At 39.2% G+C, this 13,255-nt stretch overlaps 1 protein-coding gene across 1 annotated transcript in view; it reads left to right on the forward strand.

Annotated features, from left to right (window-relative positions):
• LOC139464506 (nucleolar MIF4G domain-containing protein 1-like) overlaps positions 1-13,255 on the forward strand; it is a 34,253-nt gene that overhangs the window by 4,318 nt on the left and 16,680 nt on the right. The window contains exons 3-5 of the mRNA XM_071246031.1: positions 955-1,093; positions 2,179-2,268; positions 3,634-4,420. Coding sequence (XP_071102132.1) covers positions 955-1,093; positions 2,179-2,268; positions 3,634-4,420 — 1,016 coding nt within the window. The remainder of the gene's footprint in view (positions 1-954; positions 1,094-2,178; positions 2,269-3,633; positions 4,421-13,255) is intronic.

A 13,255-nucleotide genomic window follows, 5' to 3' on the forward strand; every position in this document is an offset into this window, starting at 1 on the left:
CCGAGTGGTTAAAGCGTTCACTCGTCACGCTGAAGACCCGGGTTAGATTCCTGACATGGGTACAATGTGTGAAGCCCATTTCTGGTGTCCCCCGTCGTGATATTGCTGGAATATTGCTGAAAGTGGCGTAAAACCATACTCACTCACTCCAAGCAACTGAAATCCTATACTGTGACATAGACTTACAACAGTCGTAGCGCTTATGGCTATGATCACTTTGTGGAACAGCCCAGGCTTGATGGTTTGTCAGAGTTAGCTCACCCATAGGCGGCTCCAGAGGGGGGGTGACGAAGGGGGGTTCAGAACTACCCCCACCCCCTATTCAATAATTGATTAGCCTGGGTTGGTCAAAAATAGAAATACATTGTTGTTTCCATGGTTACAGAATATATATATTTCTATTTCATTTTTGACTTGAAATTGTTTGGTTTGGTCAGTTTGGAGGAAAAAACATATGTGCTAAAAAATAAAGTGCAGGATGAAGAGTATTTTCGTCATCATGTTCAATAACATGTATATACATGCTGAGTAACAGGATTTTCAGTCGCCAGATCAATTATTATGCTTTTGATCAATTATTATTAAAATAAATTATGGTTTCTTTAAATTTTGTATGATTTTTCTTTTACCACCAGCATGATCAAAGATGGAGCTGCCTGGCAAATAAAAATAAATGAATTATAAATATAAACAATTTGTTTTTCAGGATTGCAGCTTTTGACTCTGATCGGTAGAATCCGTTAACTGAAAAATACTAAAAGCTTCGCCTTTGTTAAACATTTGGTGGAACTTCTTTCTTTGTTGAATCAGGACTCCATATCAGAAGTGTTGTTTATTAGACAATTATCAGCTATGTTGTGATGTTGTTCAATCTTGCAATATCTAGCTGCCTTAAACGCGTTTAGGCCAATGTTTAAAACATTCTGATTCAGCACATGTTGTTTTGATTTGCAGGAGAAGAAGCTGGAACTACAGGCACAGAAACTAGCCATAGCGAAGGAGGAACGAGAAATGAGGGATCTAGAAAAGAAACTTAAGATGAAGAAATCTCGAACATCGCTGCCACAATCCTTTGTGAATGATGGCTTGGACTGTATCCTTTCCCTTGGCCTCAGATGGACCCACTTTACAAACATCTCACAAACATCTTAGGCTTAAAAAAATAATAGTCTTGGTTCTCGGGGACTGTCCGCATCATCATAACATCTGCCGCGAGTTTCGTTTTTTGTTCCTTTTTAAATTTAAAAAAAAATCCTAATTCTTAAAAATCACGGATCCAATATTACAGTTACTTCCTTTTTACATGCTCACTGCTTTACTACGCATCTCAAGTTATGGTCATAGAAGCAATGGTGGTTTGAATTCTTGTTTATGTAGGGAGGCCCTTTCCCAGGTTGATGGTACACAACTGTTTACTTGGTTACATACTAGTTTGAACAAGCAAAAGTAAAAAATACTGCTTGCCCGCACTATATTTTTATATTGCCTGAGAAACAATTCTTTTACTTTTTTTAAGCCTTACATACAGATTCTCACGAACATTGTAAGTACAGATGACGTAATGTAATCAATTTGTGACATCATGAACAATGGATGACACCATATCATCTTTTTGTGATTTCATATGACTTCAGTTGACCAATCGTCATTGAGATTATCTAAACTGCCCTTCTGCTAAGGCTAAATAAAATAGTAGTTAGTCTTGGTTCTCAGGCACTGCCCACATCATCATAAAGTTCATTGCACGTATCGTTTTTGTTTCCATTTTCAATTTTTTTGTGCATTGTGTTTAAGTATTACGATTTATATATTTTTTTGAAAATGAAAATAAAAACCAAACGTGCGGCAGACTTTATGATGATGCGGGTGGTGCCTGAGAACCAATTCTATTATTTTTTTTAAGCCTTATATCAGAAAGCTATTCCAGACGAACATTCATCCCTCATGGGTAAGGGGCGGTCGGGTAGCCTAGTGGTTTAAGCGTTCACTCGTCACGCCGAAGACCTGGGTTCGATTCCCGACATGGGTACAATGTGTGAAGCCCTTTTCTGGTGTCCCCCGTCGTGATATTGCTGGAATATTGCTAAAAGCGGCGTAAAACCGTACTCACTCACTCACCCTCATGGGTAATATCAAGTGCTTCCCACCACTACTGTTATGCTCCTTCACATTTCCCAGACTTGTTTGAAGCCCTGGACTCCTTTGGTAAGGAGGGCGTAGGTGACCTTGACTCAGGTCAAGGGTCAGGGTCAGAGCTTGAGGATTTGGGTAAGTTCTTTAAAATAACACCATAAATGAAATGTGATACAGATGTTTTGTTGAGTTAGTCCTTACATATGGTTTTCTTTCTCAAAATATTTATTGTCCATAATCGTCACGATATGGCTGAAATATTGCCGATGTGACGTAGAGCATTATACTCAATCACTCACTAGTGTCTATACATAATAGTTGTTCCAATATTTACCCAGTACTATGTATATGGTGGGGCGGTCGGGTAGCCTAGTGGTTAAAGCGTTCGCTCTTCATGTCAAAGGCCAGTGTTCAATTCCCGACATGGGTACAATGTGTGAAGCCCATTTCTGGTGTCCCCTGCCATGATATTGCTGGAATATTGCTAAAAGTGGTGTCAAATCAAACTCACTCACTCACTCATGTATATGGTGGGTGGTTTAGTTGTTTGTTGTTGTTTTTGTTGCTGCACTCAACAGTATTCCAGCTATTTGATGGCGGTCTGTAAATAGTTGAGTCTGGACCAGGCGATCCGGTGATTGAGCACTGATCTACACAACTGGATTAGAATGACATGCATCAACCAAGTCAGTGAATTTGACCACCCAGTCCTGTTAGTCTCCGCTTACAGTAAGCATGGGCTGTTGAAGCTGCCTGTGCCACTGTCATCTGTAGGTCAAGTGAGGTGAAATTGGGTTTAATGTTGCGTCCAAGATTATTGTACTTATATAGTGACGTGTGCGTGAGTGCGTGTGTGCGTGTGTGCTTGTACTTGTCCGGACTGATGCCGATTTAGTGCTAGCTCACTGAGATACCATGCCGCAGTTAAACATAAATACCCCACTCCGACACAGAATACTGACTCCGAGCCGACCAGTCCCTTAAATCCCTTAATTAAGTTAATGCCGAGCGCCAGGCAGGGTAACAACATGTACCATCTTGTAACGTCTTTTGGCTGTCATCTGTAACATCCCATCTTCCACTGTAAGTGATGTTATTATCCCCCCTTCCCCCAAGTGGAAGGGGGATATAGGTGCTGTTCCTTCATTCTTCCGTCCGTCCATCGGTCACGTTTCATTTCCGGAGCAGAACTCAAAAACCATGAGAGATATCTTAACCACACTTGGTACATTGATAGGTCTAGTGGTGTATTGGTGCCTTTTGATAGTTTGGGATTTAAAAACCCCAAAACATTTCGAGTTTCCATGGCAATGACCAGACATGTCATATTGGCTGGGGATATTGATCAGGATCTTTAGAGGGTTGGGGAGTGTCAGGGACAGCTACGCAGGGCAGGAGATGACAGTTGATGTTCGAAGTTTTTTGTCTATATTGTTAGAGAGTAAACCATACTCATTAATGTTCATGAATGTAACTTTTTGGTCATCTTATTTCTCTCAGATGAGGATATTCCCAGTGGTTCTGAAGATGAAGAATCTGGCGATGATGACCTGATTGATAACAGCGACATGGATGATGATAGTGATGACGGCTCTGACAATGATGGAAAAAATATTGAGGTTGTCATGAACGAAAATGAACCCAAACCAAAGTCTATTCTGAAGGCGAAATGTTTACAAGACCAGAGTGAAGCAAGGACGTTGACATGGCGAGAACATGATGCTGATGACAGTGATAGTAGTGATGAAGACAGTGTACACAATGTTCAAAATTCAAAAAGGAAACATAATGAGGAATCAGATTCAGGTGATGAACAAATTAAAATTAGTAAAAGTTCAAAAAGGAAAATGTTAAAAATTGACGTTGATGACACAAAACGTAAATCAGTCATAAAGAAACAAAAAGACAATGTGGAAAAGTTTGAAGTACAAGCAAGAACATCTAAGAAAACGGAAAAAGTGAATTTCGATGAAAGTGAATCTGAAAGTGGTGGAGGTGACAGTGATGTGATCGATAGTAATGATGATGAAGACGATAATGTTGATGATGATGAAGATGATGATGATGATGATGATGATGATGATGATGATAAAAAGGATGAAGATGCTGTCACATTACGGGAAGATATCTATGGACGATCTATCGACAAGGATGGCAATGTGGTTAAATCTGGTGGGTCGGGATCTTACATCCCACCTGGTAAACGTGCCATGTTGGCAGGGGATTCTGGGAAGAGGAAGTTGATGCTGGAACGTCTCAAGAAACAACTGAAGGGGCTGATCAACAGGTGAGTAGATTTGGGAAGATCTTCCTTAATTGAATTATAGGTTTGTCACTGTTTTGTTTTAAAACCAAAGGTAAACCAAGACATTTTTATTTTCTGTTTGTTTGCATGGCTTTTTTGTCTAGAAAAGCAAAAGAATTGTGAATTTTACTAAACACTGTGCCTTCTGTTATCTGTCTGTCGTCTTATAAGTCATATGGTTTATTTACAAGATCTCAAAACTGCTTGCAACCCATGCTTGCCTGAAGAGGCCACTAACGGGATCGGATGGTCAGGCTCAGGTTGATGCATGTCATCATATCCCAATTGCGTATATCGATGCTCATGATGTCAATCACTGGATTGTCTGGTTCAGACTCGATTATTTACAGAAGTAGTATAGGTAATGATGGTTCTGGCTCACTTCCACTGGAGCCGGATTCATATACCTATACTGCTACTACAGGTAGCATTTTTTATGTGTAAATGACTATGCGATTCAACGATAGTCATGAGATTGACTCCAGCTCACCAATACCTGGGGCCAATCATTGCTTTAGATGAGTCTAAATGGTAATAAAAATATTCTTCATTATTTTTATCGATAAAGCGATATTCAACATTTTTATTAAGTTCTTCCTTCATTTTACTAGGAGACCAGACTATATAACTACACTCTTTTTGTAAATTGATAAGAAACAATTGATTACCGTATTTGGTTGGTTTGACATCACTGATATAATAAAAACCTTGTGGTAATTCTCTCCATTTAATAGTTTTTTCCATTATTATATATTTATGTAAGCATTTGTCTAAATGTAATCACACGATAGTAAGCAAATTATTTTTAATCTCCAACCAGTTCTTTGGTTTTGGCACGGAATAATTGACGCGCTTGTTGCCTCCCTTGTTCTATGAACTTTTTTTTATCGTCTTCGCTAATACCGTTGGTCTTACGAGAATTTGATCGAATCTCCTGCTTCATTTCATTGTATTTGGTGAGTTCCGACAGCACTAAACGAAACTCATCCTCGGATATCTTACAATCGGCCATTGCTGTCGAAATATGATCCTCGATGCTGTTCAACTTTGCATCGGCGAGTATCCGAATACTATCGTGTTTTAATGCTTTCTTTTGCAACCTACGAGAAATGAATTTTATGGCTATTCCTGCCAGTCCCGAGACTCCGGCGGTTACTTCCATGCCGAGCACGATAGGCGCGGCGATTATAGTTGATAGTAAACCGACACCGGCTACACCGAGTCCCATGCCAGCTACTACAAGAGCGGTGTCAACTCCGTCCAGAGCATTCACGGCTCTGCGATACTTTTTATACAATCCAAGTCTCAACTCCCTATCCTTTTCTATTCGATGTTTTATGTCGCTTATTTGATGTAATCGAAATCCATCAACAGTTTCCTTCATTTCATCGAGCGCTGGATATAAACTCATAGTGTATATTACGAATATATAATAGTCTTTAATTGGTCTTGCTTAAATGTTTTGAGAGTATACATCAACCTTATCAAATGTATATTATACGGCAAGAATATCTTAGAAAGGGAAATACTACCACTTTTAATAATTTGAACCCCCTCGAGGGATGTAACGGGTGATGCACCGACATGAATAATACTGCAACGTTGACGCTCGTGTTTCTTGAGCCATTTAATCGATAGACCTGGTAATATTTCGAAGGCATCTACAGGTGCATCTCCGAACAAGACTTCAATAATAAGCGTAGAAATATTAGGTATTGCACTCAAGTTAACTTTAATATCATCGAATTCTGTAACCAAATTTAAACTAACATTTTGGATTGCCGGACGACTATATAACATATGACCTGGTTTTTCTGGCAGGGGAGTGACTAACACACTTTTTCGTTTTGACGGGATATAGGCCGCGAGTACGATGCCACTATTTATTATTTTAGTTAAATTATGTCCCTTACCCATCATCGCATAAGGTGGGGTAATGACGATATTCAGTAGCCACTTGATGTTTGCCTCGACCATAGTCCATTTATTCTCACTGTTGTAAATAATATTGTACGGAGTGGTTTTAAGGAGTCTACTAACGTCGACATCGCTTAAATCTTCTAGATTACCCGTGAATGTGACTTCTTTCCGCTTGTATACATTATCGTGTAAGTGTAAAGCGTATAACTTACCATTGTAACCGGGTTTATCAAATCCTTCTGTGTCTCCGAGATCGGAAAGCGCAATTGTATTACATTGTCTTATCGTTCCAGGGCCTGATGCATCAACCATTATTTATAATATGGAGTGTTACACTTAAGTATCCTATATGTACAGGTTGGTGTTTTACATCTAATACAGAAATTTTGAGGTCTGAAATAATACCCCGCTTTAATTTTTTATATTGTAATGATGAGAAAGATTCCGTTCTACCACTATTATATTTTTCATTTTTCACTGGAACACTTCTGAGCAGAGTTGAAGGACTTTCTAGTTGAATATTATCCGTCGTGCTTATTTGATCAAGATGGATGAACAACTCTTTATAGGGAACTAAATCAGGTAATGTATTTCCATGTATTGTTTTGTTGGGGTTTATAGGTTCATCGAGGAGTGGAAATCCAAGTTTAAGTACTAAGTTAATGTACATAATAAAACCTTTTTCTCCAGCGGCTAATTTCAGCATCCCAGTCGCCTCATTTTGTGTGAGACTAGCTCCATTAGGCTTAAAAACTTCATCATTGAGTGAGCATACGCTGTAATACCCATCAGGTATAGTAATGGCACCATAAACATTACGTGAGAATATCGTAATTATCATATTATTTTCTTTCGCAGCACTTATATTGATCCACCTCGGGTAATACGTTACATCGCATAGAGCGACTTCGAGTTGTCCATCCGAGTTATCGATAGTACGAAGCAGTTGAATAGACTGACCATTTGTTATTCCCAGGAGTGTAACATACATATCAAATATACAATGATACTATATCATAACTTAAATATGGAATCAACCATTATTTATAATATGGAGTGTTACACTTAAGTATCCTATATGTACAGGTTGGTGTTTTACATCTAATACAGAAATTTTGAGGTCTGAAATAATACCACGCTTCATTGTAATGACGAGAAAGATTCCGTTCTACCGCTATTGTATTTTTCATCTTTCACTGGAACACTTCTGAGCAAAGTTGAAGGACTTTCTTGTTGAATATTATCCGTTGTGCTGATTTGATCAAGATGGATGCACAGCTCTTTATAGGGAACTAAATCGGGTAATGTATTTCCCTCATTTGATGAATCGACTATTATAGTATTATTGGTTGCAAATCCAATTGTAATTCTTAAGTTCCTGTAAGGAATTACACCCATTCCTCCAGGGGATAATTTCAGTCTCCCAGTCGCCTCATTTTGTGTTAGACTAGCTCCATTAGGCTTAAAAAATTCATCATTGAGTGAGCTTACGCTGTAATACCCATCAGGTATAGTAATAATTCTATCTCTTTCATGTGTTATTATTATCTCATTATTTCCTCTAGTAGCACTTATATTGGTCCACCGTGGGTAATACGTTACATCGCATAGAGCTACTTCGAGTTGTCCATCTGAGTTATCGATTGTATGAAGCAGTTCAATAGACTGGCCATTTGTTATTCCCGGGAGTGTAACATACATATTAAATATACAATGATACTATATCATAACTTAAATATGAAATCAACTTACATTACTAATCAATCGATTATAGTAACTGCCTCTGGTGCTGAATTTTTAGTTAAATTCCCCGATATCTTTGAAAAGTACAGGGTAACGGCAACTAGCGATAAAATGGTGCACGATTGGTTTCACAATCCGATGCAATTTTGGCAGAATCAGTTAAACTTTGCCGTATGGTGTGCCACAACGGGATGTGGCGTATCTCTTTACGCTCCAGGATTTGAACTGAATAAGTCTGTTATGTCATTTCACGTGTACTATCAGATTAGACGTATACTTAAAGAAATTAGTGCTCCATTACCGCAGGATCGAGCGTGGAATTCCACAAATAATGATTATGATAGGTCCGCGTATGAGCGTATTTGTCAGGAATTTAATGTTTCTACGAGTAAAGATTGGCGTATTAAAGGAGCAAACCATGGTCTAGGTGTTCCTTACGCAGAGGAAAATAAATCCGTCAAAGAAGGAAGCGATTATGTATATAGAGTACTTAATAAACTTCCAGTTAATTTTGGTAAGTTGTATAGTACCAGCAAACTTTACGCAAGAATATATGATCATTGGCATAAAACCGGTGATTGGTATAAAGGCTGGGAACTTTATAGTAACCTGGTAACGATTGGAGAGGGGATATTATGAGTTTTAAGAGTGGTTTAATTTATATTGTTACAAAATTTATACAAATGAATGATACCGCAAACGCTTGGAATGAATTCCTTAATGATAAAACGGAAAATAATTTTACTAACCCAGGATTTGTAAGAGTTAATGAATCGATAAGAACTTATGTATGGGCAATTCTCGGAGCGCAATCGCAAACACGAACGTCCATTATCGGTCCTGGGACGGCGCTCGATGCGCAAAAACAGTTTGTCGCAAACGTGGAGGACGCCATTAATTCGCCAGTTGACATACCATCGTCTATAAAGCGTTTTCAAGATGCATTACAATACGCTCAATCCAAAGTGGACTTTGTTTATGCACCGGGACTATACATGTCTCCGAGTAATATGGAACTTAAGATAGGTCAAGTGATAGGCTATAATAATAAAATTGTTATCGCTACCGATCAACAAAAACCAGGTATGAATTCAGATATGAACGTCGAATTAATAACGCAAACGATCACGGGCGAAAAGGGAATAGTCAAACCACAAACACCAACTATCGCGCAACCATCTACTGATGCACAAGTGTCACCGCATATTGCGGCTAAAAATCAACAACATATCGATGAAAAAACAGCGCTTGTAGTGGGTGGAGTCTCGGTTGGCTTACTCATGATTTGGTTAGCGAACTGATTTGGTGGTTAAATAGTTCTTAGCGAATACGTACAACAACCCTGCAATTGCTACGATCAACCCCCACAAGTTTTGACTAAGCCAAGTGGTGGTCTTAGCTAATAAATTCAATAGCCAGGAAACAACACTCCCTATAATACCGGGAAGTGCGGCCGCGGCTTTCTCAGCTAGCTTTCCCAGTGCTGAACCTAATGCTTTTAAATGCTTTTTTATCCACTCTCTTATACCGTTTTTATCGTTAGGCGGTGATCCGCCTCCACCTGTGCCACCTGTTAATGAGAGAGTCAAAGTCGATATAATAAATCCCAACGCGGTTAAAATACTAGCAATTGTTATTCCCTGTTCTCTGAACAATGTTTTAATTTTATCGGCCAGTGTAGTGTCATCGTTGAGGACTTGATCGATAGTTTCTCGAATACGACTGATTTGCGAACGAAGTGCCTTTCTATTACTGGAAGCTGCTTCGAGGCGGGCCAATCTTTCCTCTTCTAAGTTACGCAATCTTTCAGCAACGCGACGTCTACTGAATTCATCGCCTGCCTGTTCGAGTTTTGTTTTCTCTTGAGCTATATGTTTGTCGATTTCGGATAGCTTGGCTATATTATTGATGAGTTCTCCCCGCATAGTTTGCATTGCCTTGTCAAGACCTCGTAATTCCCTAATACTGAACTCTGAATGTGGTACACTGGCCGTGGAATTATCGTAATAGGTATCTAAGATTTCTCCGAGTCCGTCCGAGGCCACCATCGAGGCTGCTTCCAAATCATCTGTATTAACGAGTTCTTTCCTCATAGTCTGAAGAGCCTTAGTAGTCTTCGCGGGAAGTCGTCGGTAGTCTACAAAACCTAATTCATCACGAACAAAGCCGATGCCTTTTTTAGCGGCTATCGTAGACAAGGCTAGGGGCTTACGAGTACGAGAATGCATAAGATCAATATCCGGAGCGCCACGCAGTCGCAATATTCCTTTACTATCTATCTCAAACTTTGAATATTCACGGCCTATTGGAGTAACATAATTTTTATCATCTTTTAATGCATCGTAATAATCATTGACGGTTGATTGTAAAATTTCATCATTAAGATTTGTGTCACCAAACCTGGTTTCATCAGTATCTTCGATTGGGTCACCAAAGGTACTTAGATCTAAGTCATTAATATCAAAATCAGTCATTTTTATATTAAACATAGGGTACATGTTTTCAATATAACAATGTCTTCGCAATACGGACGCAAGTTAAACCCACAACGCAGACTTCGAGATCCATTAGGGGTCAAGGCAATTCGTCAGTCTGTTACTATAACTAATAACCCTAGTACCATCGATCAGAATCAAACGCTTCTGGTTCGCTTTCCTAATCTCGGCGCACACGATGTGTTAGTTCCGGGAACTGTCCGACTAGCATTTACGATTGTTTTGAATTCTACCGACGTTAACAGGGAGCCCGTTCAGAACTTAGGTCGCGCTATCGTTAAGAAAATCGCCATTAAAATTAGCGGTAATGAGGTTTTGAGTATCGACGATAGCGATGTATACTATTGTTACATGGATCTCTGGAGAACAGATAAAGAGCGGGAAAACTTACAGTACCAAGGTATTTGTAATAAGAACACATTGAGACTGCGAGTAGATGCTTCTAATGGTGTTGATACCAACGAAAAAGATAAGGCCGTTGCCGACGCATTAGGTAACCGATTCTATATTCCCCTAGACTTTGAATTACTAGATTCCCACATGCCCTTTTATCAAGCATCCCTAGGCGATAGGTTAGAATACGAACTCACTTTTAACGACTACGGTAGAGTAATCAGAGCTGCTGAAGATGCTAGCTATTCCATTGACAATATCTCGCTCGAGTACGATATGATAACGGATCCCGAATTAGCCAGACAAATTCGTAACCAGTATTCGGGAAGTTTAGCCATTTTGTACGATCGCGTGCTGCGACACCGAAAGATCACGAAGGACAAAAAAGATACGATGTGGAATATCAATCTAAACGTCCCCACGAGGTCGTTGAAGGGTATTTTAATGTTGTTCGAGGACCCCTCCGATGCGTTTAAAAGAAATACCGAGAAGTTCTACAATCCCAAGATTACGAAAGTAGAATTGACTATCGAGGGCGTTCCTAATCAACTATATAGCCAAGGAATGCTAGCGTATCACCAGTGGGATGATATTAAAAAACTTCCTTCTATAAAACGCTCCCCGGAAGTTAACGCGGTCGTGAAAGATCTGTCTCTCGGGAGTGTATCGATGGGTGAATACCTCACCTCGAAGTACGCGCTATGGCTCGACATGCGAACAACGGACGATGACCAATTACACAGCAGTGGGAGGAGAATAGAAAATGCTAGCGAGGGTGTCACCATACAGATAACGAAGCTCCAGGAATCAGCTGGTAAATTAAACATATATTTGTACGTGATTATGGATGCGCAACTTAATATACAAAATGGGAGATTCGTGCAAGCAATCTATTAATAATCTTTTACCTAAAGATCCTCACTGCGCTATCATATGCGGGCAAACGGGCTGCGGAAAAACAGCTTTTATTCTAGATATTTTAGAAAGTCATTATCGGGACGTTTTCGATCATATTATTATTCTGTGCCCGACTATAAGCGTTAATAAAACATACTTATCGAGAGATTGGATAATGAATGACGATGGAATACACAGAGTCGATCCGGGCGATCGTTTACAAGACTGTCTCCGAGTATGTCACGAAAAATACAAAGGAGAATCAACCCTTTTCGTAATAGACGACTGCAGCGCGAGTAAAGAATTAACAAAAAAGAAAGATATGCTTTCGTATTTAGCATTCTCCGGTCGGCATACTCAACATAGCGTTTGGGTGCTTACTCAAAAATACAACTCTGTCCTGAAAGATCTCAGAGAGCAGACCAAATGGGTAGCGCTGTTTCATTGCAAAGACCGAGATTCATTCGAGGAATGTTTACGCGAAAATGATGTCATTTATACCAAGGGTGAACGAGATAAAGTCAGAAAAGTGTTGGCGGCAACGAAGCACTGTAAACTCGTATTAAAAACCGATCAACCAGCTGCTTATGCAATTGCTTAGCAAAATGTAGCAAAATTATAGCAAAATTATAGCAAAATGTAGCAAATATAGCAAAATATAGCAAAATATAGCAAAATTATAGCAAATTGAACATTAGCGGTATATATTACATAAAATGTGGTTCGAAATCCTCATTCTTTCGCAACAGTTCATTATTACGGGATGTATTGGATATGTCATATTATATTATGTTAGACTTAAATATCTCCTTAGGTATTACATTATGGAATGCGACGAACTTATCGAACAAATGCTCAAAGAATCTGATCAACATACAGAAGAACATGCAGATAAACATAGAGAAAGACTCGCGGCTTTGGTAGCCGGTGGAAAATGTTCCCAATATTTGGGAGAAAATTATACCATCGAAAAAATTGATAACATGACCGACGAAGAGATTAAAAAACTGTACACGCGTTACGAGTCTAGACTGGGAGCTACAATGACTAAAACAATAGGTTCGTCTATATTACAACTATACACAGTCGTAGCTAGTACGTTTCTCCCCATCCCGGCAGAACATCGCATGTATTTATGCGAATCTCTAGAGAAAGACCCATTCATCGAACACGCCATAAGCTCAGTTAGCTGTGAGTTTTATCATAGATTCGGAATGTTCTTAGCTCCGTTCACCACAGCTTTAATAACGGCTAGGTATTGTCAATTTAAACATACGTGCCCACTTAATAATATAAAGAACGAAGTTCAAATAAATAATGGAGACACAACAGGTGACACCACAACAGATTGCGCAACCACAACAGATTG

The sequence above is a fragment of the Haliotis cracherodii genome, unplaced genomic scaffold (assembly GCF_022045235.1).
Source record: "Haliotis cracherodii isolate W230 unplaced genomic scaffold, xgHalCrac1.p SCAF_17, whole genome shotgun sequence".
In the NCBI taxonomy this organism is placed as follows: Eukaryota; Metazoa; Mollusca; class Gastropoda; order Lepetellida; family Haliotidae; genus Haliotis; species Haliotis cracherodii.